At 37.4% G+C, this 24,450-nt stretch overlaps 1 protein-coding gene across 13 annotated transcripts in view; it reads right to left on the bottom strand.

Moving 5' to 3' along the window:
* Nucleotides 1–344: 344 nt before the first annotated feature.
* Nucleotides 345–24,450, bottom strand: part of prom1a (prominin 1a) — a 117,503-nt gene continuing 93,397 nt past the window's right edge. For 2 of the 13 annotated variants that reach the window (XM_074673476.1, XM_074673472.1), the window contains 14 exons: nucleotides 22,967–23,113; nucleotides 21,127–21,198; nucleotides 20,425–20,517; nucleotides 17,302–17,319; nucleotides 16,822–16,875; nucleotides 14,381–14,461; nucleotides 14,228–14,296; nucleotides 13,732–13,821; nucleotides 11,780–11,895; nucleotides 10,610–10,633; nucleotides 10,148–10,216; nucleotides 7,104–7,208; nucleotides 5,396–5,428; nucleotides 345–2,768 (listed from right to left, as the gene is read on the bottom strand). In XM_074673476.1, coding sequence (XP_074529577.1) covers nucleotides 7,136–7,208; nucleotides 10,148–10,216; nucleotides 10,610–10,633; nucleotides 11,780–11,895; nucleotides 13,732–13,821; nucleotides 14,228–14,296; nucleotides 14,381–14,461; nucleotides 16,822–16,875; nucleotides 17,302–17,319; nucleotides 20,425–20,517; nucleotides 21,127–21,198; nucleotides 22,967–23,113 — 906 coding nt within the window. In that variant the 3' untranslated portion in view covers nucleotides 345–2,768; nucleotides 5,396–5,428; nucleotides 7,104–7,135. The other 11 variants (XM_074673478.1, XM_074673475.1, XM_074673483.1 and 8 more) reach the window with 9 other exon arrangements.

Raw genomic sequence — 24,450 nt, forward strand, 5'->3', positions numbered from 1 at the left:
TTTGGCATAAAGTTCATCGATCATCTTTCTGAAGCAGCTCTGAAGCTCAGCGCCCTCGGCCTCCAAAGGGGGCGCCAGTAAACGTCTCCAACAGAAGACAACCCAGGATATAACTTGATATCTCTCACCTGCTCAAAAGACTGATGCTTTGCTTCATTTCCCAGCATCAGGTCTTCCAGTATGGCTTTTTCACATCCTACCAAAAATATTAATCCCGTAAAATGTATTTCTAAGACCAAAATATTTGACCCAAAAAGCACAAACTATCCTGTATTACTATCAGACCCCACTTCAAATAAAGTTACATGAAAAAAGAAACAAATACAGAGTAAAAAATATTGAATTTCAAAGTTTATTCACAATTTTTACACTTTCTGTTGCCACCAGCTTCTTACCATCAGGGCTCCGTCTCGAGCGTCACGGTTCAAACCACTCACAGCCGTATCTGACGTCTCCCACCCAGGGTTCAGATACACAACGTCGAGTTTAAGCACTTAGTAAAATCCTCAGATTGGTCCCATCCAGACTCTATCAGACAGGAAATCAACGATGATAGTCCAGTCCAGGTGAGATGCTTCAACATGTCCATCTTACCAAGAAGCTGCAAACAAAGCTAGCTGAAGCTTCTCATGCTAACCTCACAACATGGGTTTACGTTAGTCTCCAAACGATTGTTAATCATTTAAAAGTAGCAAAAATGTGAAGATTTATTTGGATATAAAGTATTAGTCTGCACTTTTTTGTTGTTTCTGTTCAGTGATTCACAAATCTGATGCTGAGCGTGTAGCATCAGAATGCTAGCCTAGCGTTTAGTATGCATCGTTTAGCTAGCGTTGAATCTTCCAGTGATAAGATGGACATATTTCCCGCTCTGCATCCTCACCATGAACTGCTCACAAACGTTTCTCTTCACTGATTGACAGCACTCACGTGTCTCATGAATGGATTGTCAGACTTAGCCGTTCCTACTCCGATAGCAGCTGAAGCTAATCTACCTGTAAACATGGAGGCCAGGTGGGTCTGGATTGGCGTGCCGGATGAGTTAGTCACAGAGTTCAGCATATCTGGGTTTTTTTTTCTGCCAACATCATCGAGTAACACAAATAAAAATAGCTCTTGAGTACATTCACGCGTTCTATAGTTTTTAAATGTATCAACAGCTTCTACGGGGACGTGTTAAAAAGCAAAACAAAGCAGGAAATCGATCGAGCGCTAAAGACCTGAGACCTACGGTAGAAAAGACAAAACGATTTGGCTTGAGAAAGTTTTTCTCCTCTAGAAAAGCATGAAGGACGTCAGAAAAGATGCTAGGTTAGTGAACTCAACTTGATCAGTCATTTCATTTCCTACACAACATTTTATCAGCCGGACACTCGTCGTTTTATACTTTTTAAAAAGTACAGCTTCAACTCTGATTGTTTCTGTCAAAAGGAAAATTCACCCGAGCTCTTACACGTTAGTTTGACGGAGACTCAGCTGCGCAAATTTAATTAATAAAAATACAAATTCCACTTTTTGTGTTTCTAGTAAAGTGTGAAAATGATCCATCAATCAGCCTCTTCTTTGGTAAAACATCCAACTGTGAAAAAGCTGAGTAAAGAAATAATGTTGATCATTTTAAAGAGTCACAACAGAAACAAAAAGTTAGACCCAGAATGTCAATAAAAAACTACACTAAAAAAAGATTATAAAAGCAAAAAACGATTAATGATTATATCTTTATAAAGGTTTAGCCTAAAGGCATTCTGGGAAATGTAGGAAACCTGGCACATGTGAGAATGAATTAAAATACTAAATAAGGAGTAAATATGAAGCTTAAACCATGGAGTGAATAAAATCATGCACGAAACATCAACACCCCAAAAGTGAAGCCAAAACAGAGCAGCACTCCCCCTGGTGACTGGATGTAGTACTACACTTAGTTAAGCCAGATTTCTTCTACAGCACATCAGGGCCCATCAAAGCTGATTTTGGCTTCACTTAAACAATGGGAGGAGCTGACGCGCCGTCCATCATTATCTACAATCAATGGGTTAAAACCAAAACCACAGAATAATTTCTGACACGTTTTCAGCGGTGTAGAAGCATCGATGGGTGTATTTTCCCTCTGACAGCAAATCCATCAACACGCAGAGACAACACGTGCGTCTGAAAGGCAACTAACCAGACATTTCCCCAAAACTATTCAAGCTCTGGATGTTTGTGATATTGTAAACATTTTGTAAAAGCAACGCTAAATTTCTTCCACGCTCTCCTCAGTCGTTCAGGAAAGAGACGCAGTCGTATTTTTAAATCCGTTCCTCTCTACACCTTTCCTCTCAGGTGGATCATAAGTCTGCTCCACTCCTCGCTGCCAAGCTTTCGCTGAAGGTGTGGCATCCGTCCAAGTGCTGGATGAGCGTCTCGCCGTGATCCTCAGGTGACCTTCCCGTCTGTTCGGAACGATCCAGAACATCAGGCAGAACAGTAGCTGTCACGTCCTCTCGCTGAATGTGAGTTCAGCTGTTTGTGTCTGAACAAATGTAAACGCAGACACTGCAGTCTAAAATAAAGAAAGCAGAAGAAGCCTGGCTCAGATTGATGCTGAGGGGGGGGCTGGACGTCCTGCAGGACGAGTTTCTGGAGGAGGAGGAGGATGAAGGTGTTTCAGCTGCAGGCTGTGGTTCTGGAGGTCGGGTTGATTGGTGGATGGAAACACTCCAGGTTTTCTTCCTCTGTCGTTGGGAAACAGTCTTTTATCTTCGTTCTCTTCTTCAGGGGGAAACAAGCTTCAGACAGAGGAACAAAGCTCAGAGTTAGCACGAGTCGAAAACATCAGCCTGATAACAGTTTAATGCACATGATTAAACATATTTTTTTCTTTTTTTTTTTCAGATCAAACTGCAAATTTGTTACTTTCAGTTTCATGCAGATAAAGATTTTTTTTGTAAATGTTAATTTTTTTAAAATTTATTTTACACATTTCTTTCTTTTCATTTGTAATAGGGGACGTAGAGGGTAAAGGGATTGTAAAGGGATGTTTTTTTAACAAAAAGCTTTCCTTTTTAACAAAACATCCAGAAACCTACCCATGATGCAACTGTTCAACATTTCTTTCCCATAATCAATCTTTCATAAATAAGTTATTACACCTGCACATTGAAGGCAACGCAAGTCAAGAAGTGGGACAACGCTGTGAGAACTGAAATATGAGCCAGTGTTCAGAAAAAAAATGTTTTATTTAAAAATATTAAAAGAAAAAAATGACGTCTTATTTTATTACTTGAAAGAAATACAAACATTCATTATGTAAAGATTGTTTTGACTAATTTTTTTGCTCACTTATCATTTTACTAATGGTACACTTTACTTATTTTATTGCTTCTTGATAATTTTTTGATAATTCTATTTTACTTCTTTTTGTTGTCTACTCTGTTACAAGATTTTGTTTTATTCATGTTTCATCTCCTACTTTTGTCCTGTGTGACGAGCAACTGGCAGAGCCGGCGAACTAACGCCTGCTTAGAGCCTCGCAGCCACTAGGGGGCCCCCAGTAGCAATTACCTAAATTAAAATTAAATGCATTTTTAGTTTTTTTGTATTTACGAGTGATGATTTCTACATGGTTAGTGGTATATAATTGTACAAAAACACAATCTCATGTCAGCAGAGTGCTGCCTATTTATTCTGACTGTCTCTGTCAAAATGTCAAAGCTCCACTGCACTGGAGATGTGCGCCCCCTGCTGTGCAGCGCGCACTGTGCATCCAAAGTGCAGGAAGGAAAAATGCGTAAAAAGGAAATTTCCCTTCAGGGTCAGAGCAAAGAAAGAGAAAGAGGAGAAAAATGAGATAAAGGGATGTTCACATGTCTTAGCAACGGGACGTTTGTCAAAGAGACTTGTGTAGCCATTAATAGCACATTAGCTCGCTAGCTACAACAAAAGGAGGGAAAACAGTATTGTAACTGGCTGGTGAAATAGCCTAATGTTAATACTAACCTCTTAGTATTTGTGTGATACTATCTTTGAGTTGATTTTTGGGTTTCAGAACAATATTCAGAAATATTACCATCTTTTTATTATTCCATGTTTTTTTAATAATTAAAATAATGAAGATTACAAAATGATAATGATAATATTGATATAAAATAATAAAATGACACTCCTATTGTGTCAAATGTTGATTGTTCATAATGATCCATGAACAATGGGTCACAGGAGAGTATCCGAACATCACAACCAATGGTTAACTGATTTTAACAATCTCTCCTGTTTTTTTTTTTAATCATTTATTTAACCTAAATAACTGGAGTTATCAAGACTTTAATTCAATTTAGTTCCTTTAAAAAACTTTGGGTGAAAAGTTTTAAATGAGAGCACTAAGATAAGACTGGACAAACCTGTCTCATAGCTAGAAAACATTTATATGTCTCTTTGTTTGCGAGCAGACATAGAGGGCGCCAAATCAAATTTTGATTAGGGCCCCATGGAGGCAAGCATCGTTTTTGTCTTTTAATTTCTTGAAATCAGTCATTTTTTCTGGACTTTTCAAGTGAGTTTTGTTCATATTGAGCCTAATAAAACATTTAAAGGAGCAGTGAGGAGGATCTGTTTGAAGCCGACGGCAGCGCCACCTTCTGGCCTGGAGTCTCACGCACACTGTGGTGAAGACCCTGAACAAGGTGTGTGTTTGTTCAGATCTTCTTTTTCACTCTACTTTTCTTTGTTTAAGTCAACTTTTTACCAACCCCACGAGGTAAGGGATTACGCTTTAAAACCTGACAACAAGCTAACTTTGTCAGTTTGTACCGTAGTTTAAAAGCCGGCTAAATTTATCTATACCCACAAAACTTCAAACAACCTTCGTGAGTACTTCACAAATTCCTGTTTTTTACCAAAGCTGCATGACTTTGCCTCACGTATTGATCCTCAAACCTGCTCATAAACTTCTGAACCAACAGGAAGCGCTAATGAAAAACTCTTCCTGCTGCTCTGACTCACATCGTCTCAGCGCTCTGTAGCCTAATCGCTTTTTAATGATGTTGGTGCGGATGAAACATTTCTCAATAAGTCCTCTAATAAAAAAATGAATAAAGTGTGTAATCTCTCCTTTTTTCTCCAACACAAATCAATTTGACTAAACCATCCCATCAATATCAAACAGCGTTTTCTTCCAGAAGCTGAAATTTCACTGATGCTTTAAAATGCAGAATCACTGCAGAGCCTCATTAGTCTGAGTTTTCCCTCTTGTTTAGGGGAAAATGAGATTTTCTGAATCAATAGCAGAGTAAATGACTTCTTAAATGGACATCTTAACAACAGTGGCTCTCAACCTTTGCTTTCCCTCCTATCGATCCATGAATCAGACCTCTGGGGATGAACTCAGGCTGTTTAAAATGCAAAGAGGAGCACTCACTGTTGTGTGCTTCAGTTCCAGTTTCCGAGGGCACTGCAAAGCAAATATTGGAGAGAAAGAGTCAGAGTTTTTAAATATTTAGCAAAAGTATTTTAAAACCTTCTGTGTTAGTTTGTTCTCCTCTGAATCGCTGCAGAGATTAAAACGTCTCTGTCTGGGTTGTGGAGCTAAGACTGCAGAAAGTGACGCTTTAATGAAGCTCCACAGAGAGTTTTCACAGACTGTTTGGAGCTTTGGGGGGAATTTGTGTCAGATTTGTGTCTTTTTGAAGCAATGCATCGTTTTTTTTTCTGCAAATATTGAAGTAAATGGATAATTTGTGCTAATATGACTTCAGCTAACAGTTTTATGTAACTGAAAAATGAACAAAAGAAGCTTTTATGGGAGCTTAACATTAATAAACACAACCCCAATTAGCACAATTATAATGTAATGCAACTTTCTTATTAGAACAATGACTTGTCTGAGCGACGCCTGGGGGAAAAATAGATTAATAAATAAATAAATAAATCCTCGCTACTTAAAGTCAGAGTGTGTCACTTCTAAAACGTTCCTTGCTCATTTAACAAAAAAAAACAAAACAAAAAAAAACTATAAAATAAATAAATCCTGGCTACTAAAAGTCAGAGTTTGTCACTACTAAAACATTTTTTTCTCATTTAAATAAAAAAATAAATAAATGTATAAATAAATAAATCCTGGCTACTTAAAGTCAGAGTGTGTCACTTTTAAACTTTTCTTGCCCATTAAAGAAAAAACAAAAAACAAATAAAAAAAAGACAACAAAAACAAACAAACAAAAAAACCCTATAAAATAAATAAATCCTGGCTACTTTAAGTCAGAGTAAGTCACTTCTAAAATATTTCTTGCTCATTTTATAAAAAAACAAAACAAAAAACAAAAAACAAACAAACAAAAAAACTTTAGATTAATAAATCTTGGCTATTTTAAGTCAGAGTGTGTCACTTTAAAAGTTTCTTACCCATTCAAAAACATAACATAACAAAACAAAATAAATAAATCCTGACTACTTTAAGTCAGTGTGTCACTTCTAAAACGTTTTTTGCTCATTTAAAATAAATAAATAAATAAATAAATAAATAAATAAATAAATAAATCCTGGCTGCTTAAAGCCAGAGTGTGTCACTTTAAAACATTTCTCGCTTACTTATTTAAAAAAACAAACAAAACAAAAAACGATCTAATTCATAAAGCCACGCTTAAAAAAAGAAAGAAAGAAAGAAAAAAGAGGAAAAAAAAAAGTGTTAAATCTTTACCCTCAGCTGGACATTGAGGACATTTTTGGGGAACAATGATGTTAATCTCTAGGAGCATCACTACTCTAAAGCTGTAACGAACACATCCAGCCTCTCTGCTCTACAGCTCTGACTAACCACAGTCACACAAACACTAAGAGGACATCTATGGTTCGTTAGTGATTCCTAAATGAGCTTTTCTCACCATGATGGTTTTCCTGCAAAGTCACTGTGAGCAGAGAAGCACTAAAACAGGCTGAAAGGAGTGTTAGAGACTTTGGTTAGAGAAACGAGCGCGTGTGGAGGATTTAGGGTTTAGGAAACAGGAAGGAAACAGACGACAGCAGACGAACAGGAGGACGTGATGGCGGCTGTGAGGAAAAAATGAACTGAAAATAAAGAAAAGAGGTTAAAAAGTGTTAGAGACAGTTGGAGGCGGGGCTTCCAGTACCTTCAGGAGCCTGGACCAGAGCCGGCTCTCTGTCACCAGTCGATGTGCCTCGGGGGAGGAGCCGAGGCCCGCGGGAACCTGTTCATAGTGTCATACGTCGGGATGCTAACGGCACAAAACGACGACACAAACACACAAAAAGGACGTTAACAGGACAGACTGATCATCATCCAGTGAAACAGTCACCTCCTGCTTCTTTCTTTGGTGGAAAGACCCAGGAGGGACTGACAGGCAGAGAGCACAACAGCTTCACAGCGCCCCCTAAAGGATGGAGACGGACAAACTGGCTCTGACCAATGGGGCACCAAGACGGGTTTGTCCAGTCTTATCCTAATGCTCTAATTCAAAGCTTTTGACCCAAAGATTTTTTTAAATAACTGAATTAAATTAAAAGAATCTTAAAAAATTCCAAATATTCAAGTTAAATAAATGATAAAAAACACAAGAAAGTTTGTTAAAATCAGACACATTGGTTGTGATGTTTAAACACTTTCCCAACATTTGATATAATGTGAGGGTCATTTCATTTATTATTATTATTATTATTATTATTATTATTATTATTATTATTATTATCATTATTATTATTATTATCATTATTATTATTATTATTATTATCATCATCATCATCATCATCATTTTATTGTATTATATTTATTTTATAAAAAATAAAATGTATTTATTTATTATTATTATTATTATTATCTTTATTTTTTTAACAAGATTGATGGAATAATAAAAAGATGGTAATGTTGAACATAGTCCATTTTTTTTTCCTTGTTTTCTTTTTTCAGATCATTTGTAGTTTAAATGGCAGTTTCTTTACTTTACATGTATATTACTTTCATTATGATGCAATGAAGTGCAACAATATATAGACATGATTTATTTTCATTTTTGAGTGCAAAAATCAAAAAAGATGTTAGTGGATGGGAAAAACGTCATAATCTGGTTAAAATTTGGATCAGGACAAAAGTGTTTGACTTCATCAGAGATGAAACTCTGCTGAAAGATCCACCAACTTTCATAAAGATGTAAAGCCAGGTCCAGATCTCTGAGGACCCTCTCAGCTGTTGTGCTCTCTTCCTGTTCTTTGGTTGTTCAGTAGTTTCTGTGTCCAGATGCAACTTAAACTTTAAAAGCATGCGGTTAGACTCCGAGTTAGACTGAAACAAAGAAGCAGATTTCCCTGCATCACACCAAAGCTGGACATGCTTGCCTCTCTCTGAACAGAATGATCAGGTGCACATTCATGGGGTTTTGGCTGACTCTGCAGGAGGAAACAGGAAGACGTGCACACAGAGCATGCAGCAGGTTAGTGACATGCAGAGATCATCAAACACAGACATTTAACACGCTGAGGAGTAAGGGTAGATTATTAAACACACTTCAAACAGACCAAGAATGACAATTATACCAAACTCGTTTCTGTTCTGTAATTACAGAGTTCAGATGCAGTTAGCTTAGCATAGTAGCCTCACAGGTTTTACAAGGAGCCCAGCTTTCTCCTGGTCTCCTAAAACTGGATTATTTTATAAAATCAGAGGATTAAAAACTGAGTTAAAGGATGATCAGACCAGTGTGTGAATATTACTGCTTACTGGTGTAATATCTACTTATTAGTGTCTGTTGCTTTCCAACTGAGATTTTGATATTTTTGTCAACTGTTTTTTTTATAATATATTTTGTTAAGAAAACACTTTTGTTTTTATGTTTTTAACATTTTTATAAATATGCTACCTGTTTTGTTACATGGTAATAAAACTGACCCATTTCACCAAATTTCTCAACGTGTTGAAATTTTGTTCCTTTGTCAGCCCAAGAGACAGAAGTAATTTTCTACGTCATGGATATCCATCTATTAACCTGTCAAGATGTTACAAATAAGAAAAATAAAACTTTGAACTCTACTGAGCCAGAAATGAAGTAAAGGAATATTAGAGTTAGCAAAAATCAGCCTCAAGGGACCAAAAAGAGAGGATAACATCTGTTTAACAACACCTCTGATTTGGGCAGGAATCTATGGAACCTTGTATCTTCTGTTTATCATTATAGTTATTATTATTTCAATTTTTGGTAAATTTTCCTGATATTTTTATAATTATAATTTCATTTTATTCTATGTTATTAATATTATCTTATTTTATTCTATTTTATTTTAGTCCTATTATTATTATTATTATTATTATTATTATTATTATTATTATTATTATTATTATTATTATTATTATTATTATTATAAATATTATTATTATTATTATTTTCTTTTTATAATTTTTTGTATATTAGTATATATTTTATATCTTAACCTTTTCTATATTCTATCTGCATTTTTTATTTTTTTTTTAATTGTTTGCACCAACACACCAAGACCAATTCCTTGTATCTGCAAACGTACTTGGTAATAAAATCTGATTCTCATTCTGCTTCTAATGGGAGAGAATTAGAGCCACTGGAACAAAAATTATTCGTCCAAATTTTTTAGGAAATAAAATCAGAATTCTGACTTTAATCTCAGAAAAAAATAGTAAATAAAAAAAAGGACTTTTTTTTATTTTGGCCCTGATCCTCAACCATAAAAATCTGCCTCCTTTAACCCACTCTTCCTCTTTACTCCTGACTTATAGTTTCTTCTGATAATCTCTTAATTTCATGCTGATACAATCTAAAGGGTGTTCCTCAACCTCTGTGTGGGATATGAGTCATCAGACCTGGCAGCTGGACCAAGTCTGGGTGATCCAGTACGAAGCTGTTGGACTAACCGCTCTGAACTCTGTGACCACAGGAAAGAGGACGGTACCAGTCCTCCCATTAAAATCAGAACAGAGTGAACAAACTGTCAAACTGCTCCGTGAACTGTTCACTCGTGGATCAAACCACAGAAACCTCGTTATGACTAAACGTCAGCCATTACTTCCTCAGCCTCCGTTGGTGTGTGTGGTGAACCAACACCCTGAAAGGCATGCAGTGTTTCAGAAAACCCACTTCCCCCCGCGTGCCGCCACCGCCCACAGCATGCAGCAGCAGGACCGCCGTGTGTTTACCTCGCCATCAGAGGGTTGGGGATACCTGGAGAGCGCTCGCTATGATAACCATTATTACCAATTTCCATACTGAAAACAAAACGTCCAATACAAAAAGGATGAAAAATGGAATGATGGATGACACGGCATGCTGAAGAGTAAAAATGCTCAAACTTTTCAAGGATGTCTTCAGATAGATATATTTAGAGTAGAAACCAAAGCGTTTTATTTACACTGTACGTTACAAAAGACAGGTGGATTCGTCAGGTAATGATTGCAAGAGCCCTTCAGAAAAGGTAAGGGGCACTTTATAAAGGTAGCACACAACACGAAGCCACACCATCCGCCCAGAGGAGCGTTTCCAAGCTTCAAAACGTAAACCAGCACCAAGAATTTAGTAAACAGTTCTATGTACAAGATCAGAGAAAAGCACAGAGTGAGAGAAGAGGAGAGGAGGAAGAGGAGGAGAGGAAGGTGTCTTACGTTTTCATGGGAATTGTCTCAATGCTATGAAGATAAACAAAAAGAAAAACAACATAAAGATGTTACTGACGTGATCAGATATGCACCAGAAAGACGCCGGTGATCCAGAGGAGATCACACGGCGAGAGACGACACCGACCGAGACGCTGAGTCTGAAGCCGAGGTCAAAGTTCAGCGTGAGCCAAAGGTCCAGAAAGAGGAGATTTATTTATGTATCGACAAGTCTGTCAACGTTTCTCGTAAAGTGCAGAGTGCTTGATAGAGAGGAGGATGGAAAATGAAAGAGATGAAGATGGAAATAGTAGAAATGGTTATCACAAAGTAAAATGCCAAGTCCCAGACACAGAGGAACTACAGAGAGGAGAAGAAGGAGGAGAAGAAGGAGGAGAAGAAGGAGGAGAAGAAGGAGGAGAAGAAGGAGGAGAAGAAGGAGGAGAAGAAGGAGGAGAAGAAGGAGGAGAAGAGACGTCAACGACCATCAGCACAGAGAGAAAACGCTGTCAGGGTTAAACTTTAGATATACAACTCAACTTTTTTACAGGAATGAGGAAACAAAAAGCATCACAGTGCAAAAAAGAGCGAATAAATCCTCAAGAGAGCCTCAAAGGTCAAAGGTCACATATGATAAAAACATTACTTTAACTTTTCAGTCCAGAAAAAACTCTCGTTTTAAGTTATTTAAAGACAAAATGAGCTCTGAATTGGTTGGAAAAAGTAAAACAAATCTGCCAATGAAACTAGAAAAATTAACTTGTTACAAACAATTAAGACCTCATTTTCTTCTTTAAATAACTTAAAACAAGACATTGTGGCTCAAATTAAGTCTAAAAAGACATATTCCACTGAAAATAATTCAAAAACACTTGTTAAAATCTCTTTTTTTTGCAGTGGGAAGCTAAAAGACTTCTTTGTAAAGTATCTTAAAAATGTAAAATGTTCTTAAAAGATTAAAAAATGTTGCAAACAGTAAAAAAAAAACTTTATATGAAACCTTTGAATTTATCAGCTTTTTTAACACAATTGGCAGAAGAGGCTGAAGAAAGAGAAGAGGATCCTGCAACCATCGTCAGCAGTTCACAAAGATTTCTGATCTTATCTCATAAAATAAAAACTCTTCATAAACATTTTTTAGAAGTAGTAAAATAAGTGGCATTAAAAAAAAAAACTCACTCGTCGTAGACGTCCTCCGTGTCCATCCTGCGGTAATATTTTGCTAGTTTCACGGCCAGGATGATGCTGGGGAGCAGGAAGAGGGTGCTGCAGCCCAGACCCATCCAGAAGGTGTTCTGTGGACCAAGACCAAGCAATGAGCCATAAAATGTTGGTAAATTAATGTTTTTCACAGGTAGAAAAAAAACAAAAAATTTGGTTTAAGATTATTTATTGGATGATAAAGTCACTTTTTTAAGACTGATGTCAACATCTTTATCTTTCTGGTTATTTTTGCTTTTACTTGAGGCAGAAGATTAAATAATTGTAGTTTATTTTCAATGTCCTTTTAACCCCCAAAGTTTTACTGATAGCAGTTTCTAGCTTAGCAGCTAGGTTGGGTTAGCTTAGGATGCTACATTTGACGTTAAACTTTTTGCTGCACTAATTCACTCATTCAGAGATTCATTTGGGGAGGGGGGGGGGGGGGGGGGGGGGGCGGGCAGCTCTGACAACATGTGACTGAATGAAGAATCACTGTTGTACTGTTGCTCCAGAAAATTGGTGTATTGGTCATTTTAGATCAGTATAAACCACATGTTCATGTGCTAACTGAAAAAAGCATTTTACCATCTGAGAAATATCTCAAAAGTTCGACCTTTTCTCTCTCTGAGCCAGACAGCGAGACCAACACAGGCTTTTATAACCAGCAGGCTTGACTGTAATGCTCTCCTCTCTGGTCTTCCCATAAACCAGAAGGACGGCTCATATCACGCCCATTTTAGAGTCTCTACACTGGCTGCCTGTTAGTTATCGCATTGGTTTAAAAATCATTCTCCTAGTTTGTAAAGCTCTACATGGCCTGGCACCTGACTACCTATCAGAGATGGTTTTAGCTTATGCACCAGGACGGACCCTCAGATCCTCTAACTCCTCTCTCCTAGTTTTTCCACAGAGCAGAACAAGAACCTTTGGAGATTCTGCTTTTAGCTGTTAGGCTCCAACACTGAGGGACAAACTCCCAGAGGGTCTGAGACAAGCTGCAAATGCAGAAATCTTTTAATATAATCTGAAAACTCACTTATTCAGCCTTGCTTTTATGTAGAATTTTATTTTTTAATGACTATTATAATTATTCATTTCTTTGTAGAAATTCTTATCATTACATGTTTAGTTTATTATTTTATTGCCTGATACTTTATTCCATTTTTACTATTTGCTTATGTATTTTGAAATAGTTCTCATCATTTTACATTTAATTATTATAGGTTTAATTTTAGTCTTTTAACATACTTTTATTTGCTTTAAATATATTTTAGTGTCTTATTAAGATGTCTCTTAGTTTTATTTCTTTGCCTTTTCTTGTATCTGTTGTTAAACATTTTTTCATTTTAATTGAGCTTCTGTGTATGTATGTATATATGGATGTATGTGTGTGTATATTTACTTATATGTGAGTACGTGTATTTGTGTATACGTATACACATATACAAACATCATTTATCAATCATTTGTCTTTATGTTAAGCACTTTGAGCTGCAATTAACTTTGTACAAAATGTGCTCTATAAAAACACTTTGATTGATTGATATATATCACTGCCTAAAAATTAGGTATATATTCAGGAAGAATTAACAGAAAATGTTGCGCTAGAAAGTATAAACTTGACCCAAAATCCAATCAAAACAATTTTTTTATGCCTTATATTATTATTTTTTTAATTTAACCTTTATCTAACCAGAAAAAGACTCATTGAGATTAAAAATCTCTTTTCCAGAGCGTGTTCATCCAAGAAAGCAGCACAGTTACATTTTTACAACACACACTAATACACATCATATACCCAACATAACATGTAAATACTATAAATACCTCTAGGATACAAAACATTTTGCATTGTTTTTATATTTAGAAGAGGTTTAAAAGAGATCAACAATCTGAGAATCTTCTTTGTGAACATTCTGTGTTTTTACCATAGAGTCGACCAAGAAGCTGCAGGTGATGATCTCCACCGTGTCCACCATGTTGCTGAACGGCTTACATGGGGCAACCTCCATGAGCAACTACACAGAGCAACAGAGAAACAATAAACATGAGTAAAACACAGTGTATCAACATTTCCTCATAATCTGTGTTTACTCCCCACTCTACGATACGTCCCTGTAATTTAAACATTTCTCTTATGATGAAATAAAAAGTTAAACTGTCAGAAAAGCTTCAGGCTTCAAACAGACGTTTCTTTTCCTCTCTCTGTTTTGAATTTCTTAAGTTAACTACGGCACAAACCAATGAACCACAGAGCAAATTCCTCAGATTTATGGAGGTTGTTAGCGCTATATCTGACTCCTCTATATTTACTCCACAGCTCTTATACAACATGCAGAGGTATTTCTGCCCGCTCTGTACGAGGAGAGTTTGGTTCAGTCTGAAAGTGGGAGGGGACGATCACACAAACATGAAAACACTTACGGAGGTTTTGACCCACTCGATGTACTGATGGAAGTAGCCGATGATGGTCGCCGTGTATTTTTCTGTTCCCTGGAAGAAAAAAAGACATCAGAGTGAAAAACAAACCATAAAGAAATGCTCTCTTAAACAAAGATGATGTTTGTTTTTATTTACCTGGTTGATTATCTGTGTGGCGTTCTGTGAGATGAGATACTGCGCAGCTTCAATGGCTTCAATAACGGCTAAAACTTTGTTCTGCAGAGAAGAAACAACAGATTTTATTCAGTTTGAAGCGACTGTGAGGAAGATCTGTTTAAAATGGACTGAGGTGACACCTAAAGAAATCACTCTTTATTAGCTTTTAGCTCCATTTAAGCATTTAGCTAGTGCTTAGCCTCAGCTAGTGTTTAGCCTTTAGCTAGTGTTTAGCCTTTAACTTGTGTTTAAGCCTTCAACCAGTATTCGAGCCTTTAGCTGGTTTTTTAGCCTCTAACCTGTGTTTTAGCTTTTAACCTTGGTGAAAGTCTTAAGCCTGTGGTCTAGTCTTCAAACTGTGGTTTTAGCCTTTAGCCTGTGTTTTTTTCTTTGGCCCGTGTTTTAACCTTTAGTTTGTGTATTTGCCTATAACCTGTGATTTTGCCTTAGCTTATGTTTTAGCCTTTAGCCTGTGTTTCAGCCTTCAAGTATATTTAAGCCTCTAGCCTGTGTTTTAGTTTTTAGCTCGTGTGTTGTAGCTGTTAGCCTGTTTTTAGCCTTTCCCTGTTTTTTAGCCTTAAACCTGTATGTTAGCCTTTCACTCATGTTTTAGGCATCAGCCTGTGTTTGAGACTTTAACTATGCATTAGCATTAAGCTAGTGTTTAGCCTTTAGCTAGTGTTTAGCCTTTAACTTGTGTTTAAGCCTTTAACCTGTATTTAAGCCTTTAGCCTGTGGTTTAGCCTTTAGCTTGTGTAAAAGCCTTTAACCTTGGTGAAGTCTTTAGCCTGTGGTTCAGCCTTCAAACTGTGGTTTTAGCCTTTGGCCTGTGTATTTTTTCTTTGGCCCGTGTTTTAGCCTTTAGTTTGTGTATTTGCCTATAACCTGTGATTTAACCTTTAGCTTATGTTTTAGCCTCTAGCCTGTGTTTTAGCCTTAAGCATGTGTTTTAGCCTTTAGCCTGTGTTTTAGCCTTAAGCATGTGTTTTAGCCTTTAGCCTGTGTTTAAGCCTTCAAGTATATTTAAGCCTCTAGCCTGTGTTTTAGTTTTTAGCTCGTGTGTTGTAGCTGTTAGCCTGTTTTTAGCCTTTCGCTGTTTTTTAGCCTTAAACCTGTATGTTAGCCTTTCACTCATGTTTTAGGCATCAGCCTGTGTTTGAGACTTTAACTATGCATTAGCATTTAGCTAGTGTTTAGCCTTTAGCTAGTGTTTAGCCTTTAACTTGTGTTTAAGCCTTTAACCTGTATTCAAGCCTTTAGCTTGTTTATTTTAAGCCTTTAGCTTGTGTATAAGCCTTTAACCTTGGTGAAGTCTTTAGCCTGTGGTCTAGTCTTCAAACTGTGGTTTTAGCCTTTGGCCTGTGTTTTTTTCTTTGGCCCGTGTTTTAGCCTTTAGTTTGTGTATTTGCCTATAACCTGTGATTTAACCTTAGCTTATGTTTTAGCCTCTAGCCTGTGTTTTAGCCTTAAGCATGTGTTTTAGCCTCTTGCCTGTGTTTTTGCCTTTAGCTCTTGTGTTGTAGCCGTTAGCCTGTTTTTTAGCCTCTAGCCTGTGTTTTTGCCTTTAGCTCTTGTGTTGTAGCTGTTAGCCTGTTTTTTAGACTTTAGTCTGTGTTTTACCCATTAACCTGTGTTTTAGCCTTTAGCTTGTTTTTAGCGTTTAGCTTGTATATTACCCTGAACCTGTGTTTTAGCCTTTAGCCAGTGTTTTGGCCTTAGCTCATGCTTTAGCCATTAGCCTATGTGTTCGCCTTTACCCTGTGTCTTAGTCTTAGCTCATACTTTAGCCTTTAGCTCATGTGTTAGCCTTAAGCTCATGTGTTAGCCTTTAGCTTGTGTGTTTTACCCTTAAGCCTGTGTTTTAGCCTCGAGCTTGTGTGTTTTAGCCTTTAGCCTGTGTTTTAGCCTTAGCTCATGCTTTAGCCTTTAGCCTACGTGTTCCCCTTAACCCTGTGTTGTAGTCTTAGCTCATGCTTCATCTTTTAGCTCATGCTTTAGCCTTCAGCCTGTGTTTTAGTCTTAGCTCATGCTTTAGCCTTTAGCTCATGTGTTAGCCTTTAGCTAGTGCTCTATCTCTCTCCTGTTTCTCTTGCTTCTGCTCTTCTGTCCTTTTTCTGTCAGACAGTTATGCTCCAGTGTCCACCATCACTACAAAATTAATCACAGAAATCATAAAGAGATCGAAACTTCATCAGCCGGCGTGGTGTTGTCATGGAGACCTAGACGTGCTGCAAATAAATCCGGTCCTGTTCAACCTGGTCAGGAAGCTAAGAAGTAGCATTTTGAAAGAACCTGTAACCTGTAATATTGGAGCTGATAATCTCATTTTAAAGTGTGGATTAGGATCAGGCAGAAATCTAGAAGAGACTTTTCAGGATCACGTAAAAATCAGTCCTGTGCCACATTCAGACTCCACTTACAGGCAGGTCTGACGCTGTCCTCTCCAGGAACCTCATACTCTGGTTCAGTGCGCTCTTTAAAAGACAAATTAAAAGAAGAGATTAACAACAGGAAGAGACACAGCCGGGGGTGATTTATGACCACGCACTGAAGCACAAACAGCGACCAGGCAAGAACAGAAGCGATACTCAATGACCAATATTCAGCTTTCAGTACAAGCATGCAGAAGAGCTTCGTCCTAGAGTTAAATATCCACAGAGTTACCGAACAATGACTGAACACGTAACCTCTGAACGTGGATATTTAGACACATTCAGGTACGAAGCTCTTCATGGTTAACACTGAGCATGTGCGATTTATGCCAAAGTAAATACAGGAACACAGACACCAAACATGAAAACATCTCTTCTCAGAACTGCAGCGGTGAGATGAAGCATCTCTCTAACGCACAAATAAAGAATGGGGACACTAATACACAGATTGGACACATATCTGCTTACCCTTGCTCTAACATATTTCTTGAGGTTGAAAGTGAAAATAAAAACAAAGACAAACAGAAAAGAACTTTTGTAAAACTGCATCACTGACGGTCTGATGTGCTCGTAGCTGAAGCACGTCATGGCCTCTGACAGCAGGAAGCAAAATGAATATTTAATTTGTTTTTTACAGACATGACACACGCCTGAGGGGCCAACACGCTCTGCTTTTGATGATTTTAAATGAAATCCTGGAATAAACTCTCACTGTCAAGAATGGTACCACTCTCTGTGAGAGACGTGGACACATTTGTTACACTCCAACAACTTTTATTTACACCGTTTGATATTTTTAACAGCCCTAACAGGATGGACACAGATATTATCAAAGTAATACTCTTATTAAACCTGAGTTGATGTATTTATCACCACATGCTGACTACACCAGCAGTGCCGACTATTTTGGCCTAAATTCAGTCTGTAGTAGTCAGTATGCGAAAACTTGCAAAATCTGCTGTAAACCAAAAATCCCCCGAATGCCCTACTGATCCAGGAAAATTTCTCAGCAATGGACCAGTCTACCTGGCATACTGTTTCCCACAATGTTTGTCAATGTGTGTGGCAGGTTTTGGTGAATTACTGCCATCTACTGGAATGAGTTGGCATTACAACTACAATACAACAACACTAACGTTAGACAATCCATGAGATAGAAGTGAAGTGATGAGAAAGAAACACCAGTAAATCTCATTACTTCTAGTTGTAAAAGAGGCATTTACTTCTACAAATTCATTAAAGCCCTTAAAAACCACTAATTACCTTTTTTTAACCATACGTGGATTATATGGTTGTGTTTTTTCCATTAGCTGTAAAAATAAAAAGTCAGTCCCTTCCAAATTATTTTTAAATAAACGATATGAAGTTTGGTGTGAGATTAAAATCAAATATGATGTTTCTGCTGTGGTATGATTAACAAAATAACTTAAATGTGACAATCTACCCAGAGTTTGTTTAATACATTTCTAATAAAGGTAAAAAAAAAAAAAAAAAAAAAAAAAAGTCAGCTGTAGGTCTGCCTTCTGAAACTTAAAACCAGGGTTGTGTATTACAAAACAGACCCAAAAGAACAGTCAGACTACAGACTACATGAAAAAGTAGTGGAAAACAGCCTGATTCACACTATTAGGCTCAAAGAAAACCATTGGTTAGGAGGTACCAAACCAGGGCTGTTTGGAAAACTGTCTACTACATACTACATGTGAATGTCGTATGTAGTAGGCACTACATACTACCTACTGCTTTTGCTTGTCGTATGTAGTCTGACTGTTCTGTTGGGTCTGTTTGGTAGTTTATTACTCTGGTTTTAAGTTTCAGACGCGAAGCTACAGCTGATGTTTTTTTTTGTTTTGTTTTTTGCCTTTAACATAAATATACAAAACAATCTATGTGCAGATCTCGGCCTTTTAGTTATTTTGTTAATCATATCACACAGAATAATCATTCTTGATTTCTAATCTTACACCAAAAGTTATATTGTTTGCTGAAAATAAATTTGAAAAGGGATTTTTGTTTTTGCAGCTGACGGAAAAAAACACTTCCATATAATCCACGTATGGTTTTAAAAGTGAATCAGTGATTTATTTGGGCTTTGGTGAATTCGTAAAAGTAAACTCCTCTTTTACGACTGGAAGTGACAAGATTTTTTCGCAAGGTTTCTTCGCATCACTTCACTTCTATCTCATGGACGGTCTAACGTTAGTGTTGTTGTGTTGTAGTTGTAATGCTGACTCATTCCAGTAGATGGCAGTAACTCACCAAAACCTGCCACCGCATAGACAAACAGCATTAGCGCCATGAATTGTGGGAAACAGTATGCCTGGTAGACTGGTACGTTGTGTACTAGGAAATTTTCCTGGATCAGTCGGACATCCAGGGATTTTTAGTATACTGCAGATTTTGCAAGTTTTCACTTACTGACTACTACAGACTGAATTTCAGCCAAAATAGTAGGCGGTTTGGAAAACAGCCACATTCACACCATCAGGCTCAAAGAAGACCATTGGTTGGGAGGTACTAAACCAAGACCTTCACAGCTGGGGCCCATTTTATTGTAAACGACCAATCAGAAAAGTTCAGCTAGCAGGCTCCGCCTCCCAAAGTCCCCGGACACCTGAGAAGTACAACCACCCAGGTGAGGTTTTCAGGTCAGATCCTAATTCCTATGCTCCAAACAACAAAGTGTAACTATAACATTTTTCAGCGTTCGGAAAACCTTAAAACACTCAGTTAAACCCATGTTGTAAATTAAAAGTTGACTCTCTCTACTTCTCTCTTTAGCTGCTAGTTGTACTCGTTAGTCCCTTAAATACCTTTGTTTCTTCTTTTTTTTAGATGAGAAAGGAATCAGACTACTACTACTGAGTGCACTGAGGTGAAACAAAAACTTTAAAGATGTTGAATAACCAAAACAATCAGCTGAAAGACGCTGTCTCAACAAATTACCCCTGAAGTGGCATTTTTTTTATCTGTTATAATTAAAAAAAACAGATAAGGGCAGCTTTAAGGTCTAATTTTAGAGCCTGTGTAGGAACATAAAGCAGCAGAAAAACAATCGAGCATTGGGTACATGAAAAATGTGTCTTACAGTCAGTGGGAAAACACCCTCTGGGAAAAAACACACATTTTGTTTTGGTCATTTTTGTCTGGGTTTGCCTCCCCCTGCTTGTCTTCCAAGGTCATTTCCTACATCCCTCACAGTCAGGAGCGGACCGGGGTGAACAGCATGTACCGAGCTTCAGCCCACATGTAGACAGGGAGCTGAGCCCTCAGTGAAAACACAACCAGCCCTGAAGCCCTGAAGCCCTGAAGCCGCTGGTCTCTGTTTGGTTTTCTAAATCAACTCGTTAAGCAGAAATAATTCTTAGAATAATGCAGAACTTCATCTTTGCTGTGAATAATAAAACCCTGATGACCGTCACTTCATATATCTGTTGTGTTGGGAAGAAGAACCACACTCCAGGAAAAAAGACACAGAATTAACCACAGAGATGAGACAAACATGAGTTACATAAGTTTCCAATCTGACCAAAATCCATGAGTTCATCTGAGCGTGAATATCTGGAGTGAAAACAGAGAGTCTGACATTACCATGGCCTGCTCCATGGGGATGATCTGTTGACGGTGGATCTGCCGCAGAGTCCCGATGTGGCCTTTCAGAGCTGTCTGCAGACCGCCCCTGGGCTGGACAGGCACAGAAACACGCAGGCTTGTTAAAAATATATTTATCATGGCGCTGAAGGAGTTTTGGGCTTATAAACTAAAAAAGACGTCATGTCAGAAAGCCAAAGTTATGTATGTCTGCCGGCTGGTCCATAACCAAAATAAATCTGTGAATTCTGCCTTAATGTGTTTGAATGAAACCATGATTTGTCTCTTCTATTGGGGATTATTTGGGCCCTTATGGTTGATTATGTAGCTCTTTAGAAGAGTACAATGTCAGGGTAAAGCATGGGATGCTCAAATGCTTATTTGAAATAAGAATAATGGAGTCATCCAACAGCAAAAAGACGTCGAAGCTTAAAATAATGAATTTTTGTGTCACTATTTCAGTCTTTATTCTTTCCCTAGCAAAACTGTCTGACTGCTCCCACAACCCGTCTGGATCCAGGCAGAGATGCTTGTTTTAAACAGGGACACAGGAGCTTTTGAGAATGAGGACACCCAGATCTACCAAAATGCTCCCTTGGCATTAAAAATAAAGAAAGAAAAAAGAACAAACGGTGAAGAAGCGCTCTGAAGCTGACTCATGTCGACGTTTGTGCGCCAACCCGAGCAGCAGGGGGCTCTTACCATGAGATCCGTCTGAGCCTCCAGCTCTCTGGAAAACGAGAGCAGGTCCACCACGGTGACGCCTTTATTGACCTGAAGATAAAAAACAGAAAAACTCCACTTTTAGTGCTTGTTCTGTCTGAAAAGTACCTCTGAGGCATTTTGAGTAGAGATAAACATCAAGGAATACGAGTCTCTTCATCATGAAGTGTTTTATTAGGGACTAAAGCCTCAAACAAGTCCCTGATGCTCTTCCGTTTGCCTCTTTTTCTTCATCTTTTGGCTAAAATTTTGATTCGCTTCTCCTCCTAGGATTTTGAGAAAACCCCCACAAATTATACACCAAAACGTGCTGATTGCCCAGGACCAGTGTGCTATGACTTTTTTCGCTATTACGCCAATCTTTGGCTGAGTAATTCTCCAAAAACAGCGGAAAATGTCTCATAAGAAATGAATGGGAATCTAGGACTCCCTCCCTCAAATTTTCACCAACTTTGAGATGCTAAAACTTCGGCATACTTCCACCTACAGACTCAATCTTTGCTTTAAAATGTTCTCAAATCTTTCGGCTCTTTAGGTTTGACCTCACTTGTAGATATTTTTAACAGTTTTTGAGATTTCACTGTTTAAGCAACATAAACTTTTCCGTTTTTGCCCTGAAGCCTCAGCTCCTAGAGTGCGGAACTTCTTCAGCTTGAGTGAGAGAGGCTGCTGCTGAAACGTTTCAACTTTCTCGAACGAATTGTCATAACTTCCAAAATCTTCACAGTAGAAAATAAAAAATACATTAAAACGTTCCCTTACTTCTCCTGCTTCTTACAAATGGAGCATTTTACCAAAAAAAAGTACTGTTTTGCCAAAAAATGCCCCAATATGAGAAAAATCCCCTTGTGTCTGTAATCTGGAGCTATGTTATTCTCTGACCTATTTTCCTCAACAGCTCCATTCCTAACTACATTTGTAGATCGCCGTCCTGCCCTCATTTCTAATCCTATAGACTTGGGAAGCACATCATCTTGTTCATCAGAGTCTCCAGATTCTCACGATGTTATTGTTTTTCTCCTAGCCTTTAGGGTTTCAGCATAAATGCAGGGTTTTTGGACCTATGTCTAACCTAATACTCCTGCTTGAGATCAGTGGACACAAAGGAGTTCCAAAGTTCCATTGACACATCACACTCATTGTGACATCATCATCACCATGGTAACCACACAGCTGTGAATACTGACTGATGAGGTCATTTAGAGACAGAGAAACATGAGTTTGTTTCTTTATTATGCCTAATCAGCCAACACACACACACACACACAGAAATTCTCTAGCTTAATAATGTGAATCTGAATGAGGACGTAATCCACCTTCTTTCATTTGATCAGTGAGAAACAATCTGCTGCTGCTTTGTGCATTGAAGACGTTGCTCTTTTATCCCTTTGGATCTCTCTAACATGCATGAAAACCTGTCAAGGTTACAGTTTTGGTACATTTATCCTCCCAGGACGTAAATCTTAGTGAGCCTGAACAATGGTGGTGCCAAGTCCGACCTGTTCCTGCGCTCTGCTTTGGATAATCAAGCTTCATCGACCCTAAACAGAACCTGGTGTTCTGGGTCGTGTCGTGGCTCTGAAGCCCGACCGCCTGCTGTATGTTAACTGACAGCCATGGAGGCTATTTCTGCCATGAAAACACAGCTGTGTGTGATAACATTAGTGTACACTGGAGCACAATCTCTAAGAGATATTTACACTGGTGGTATTTATAGAAAGGACATAATGTTTGAACACGTTATCTGTCACATTCTTGTTGTGTTTCATCTTATTCTCATGAGTCTGATTATTCAGGTGTGTCAGAGTCAGAGCATCACCTCCTCCAGGTAGTCTGCGTAGTTGATCTCGGACAGCCCCACTTCAGAGAAATCCAGAAGGTTCTGCTTCCCCTCGGCCTCCAGGAGGATGATCCCCCTGAGGTCGATCTTCATGCTTTCCAGCTGACCCAGCACATCCTTGGTGAACTAAACATGAACATGAAAAGGTAAACAGTAGATTTGAAACAGGTGGTTTGACTACTTACGTTAATCTGTGATGATGTTTGTCAGAGCTTTGTTATTCAGAGACACTTGTTGGTGAATATGATTCTTCAAAGGGGACGTCCTGAATAGTAATCTGCAATTTTGCCACCAGAAAAGAAAACATATACTTTCTTGTGGCCATATGATGCCAAACAGGAAACAAATGTTGGCCGTAAAGTTGTTTGTCTCAAAGGACAGAGACGCTGTATGCCAGGAGAACAGTTTCTTTCTCCAGAAACAGTTTCAGTGAAAACACTGACAAAAACACATTTCTAACAGTTTCTGTGAAATCATTTTTTAAAGTCTGCTTAGTTTAACACAAAGGGATTTCTGTGGACAGCCCTCTTGTTCTTGATGTCCGCTGCCCGGTCTGTCACCATTCAAAACATTTCAAGACTTATTTAGTCACTCAAGAGTCTTTACTTGCAGTAATTTGTAGTATGATAAATAAATTATCCATCCATTCAGACATGAACAGGTTTGTGCTTCTCATGGAAAATAAAATCAGGTCATACACCATCACCAAAAGACTACAAAATTCTGTAAAAATAGATTAATCAGCCGTGACATTTAAAGATGTGGAAAAAAGGGGATTATGCTCTGTGGGCTACGGCTAATGCTACTTTTAGCTACAAGCAAACAGATGGCTGAAATGCTAAAGAAATGTTGTTTACTATTTTTGCCACTATCATTATTTTTTTTAATAATGACATTTAAACTTCATTTTCAATTCATTTCTATTTAAATTAATTTAACTCTATTTTATCTTATTGATAAAATTTTATTTTATTACATTTTATTTTATTTCGATATTTTTTGCTTCTTTTGTCTTACTTTTTCTGATATGTTATTTATTTTAGTTAAAAATATTTTAGCTGAGGACCAATTATTTTTGCCACTATTATCAATATTATTATCATTTTATTAATCATAATGTTTGAACATCATTTTCATTTTATTTTTTCATTTAAATTAATTTAACTCTATTTTATCTTGTTGATAAAATTTTACTTCTATTATTTTTTTTCTGTTTTTTTTTTCCTTCTTTCATCTTATTTTTTTGTTATATGTTATTCATTTGTTTTATTTAAAATAATTTTTACTTGAGGGCCAACTATTTTTGCCATTATTATTTTTTTTAATCATGATGTTGAAACATCTTTTTTTTATTGTATTTTTATTTAAGTAAACTTAACTCAATTTTATCTTATTTATAATACATTTTTTATTTTATTACATTTTGCTTCATTTTGAATTTTTTAAGCTTCTTTTGTCTTGTT

Source organism: Halichoeres trimaculatus, unplaced genomic scaffold (genome assembly GCF_033239565.1).
Source record: "Halichoeres trimaculatus isolate MK-OKI-2021-1 unplaced genomic scaffold, fHalTri1.1 fHalTri1_scaffold_7, whole genome shotgun sequence".
Taxonomy (NCBI): Eukaryota; Metazoa; Chordata; class Actinopteri; order Labriformes; family Labridae; genus Halichoeres; species Halichoeres trimaculatus.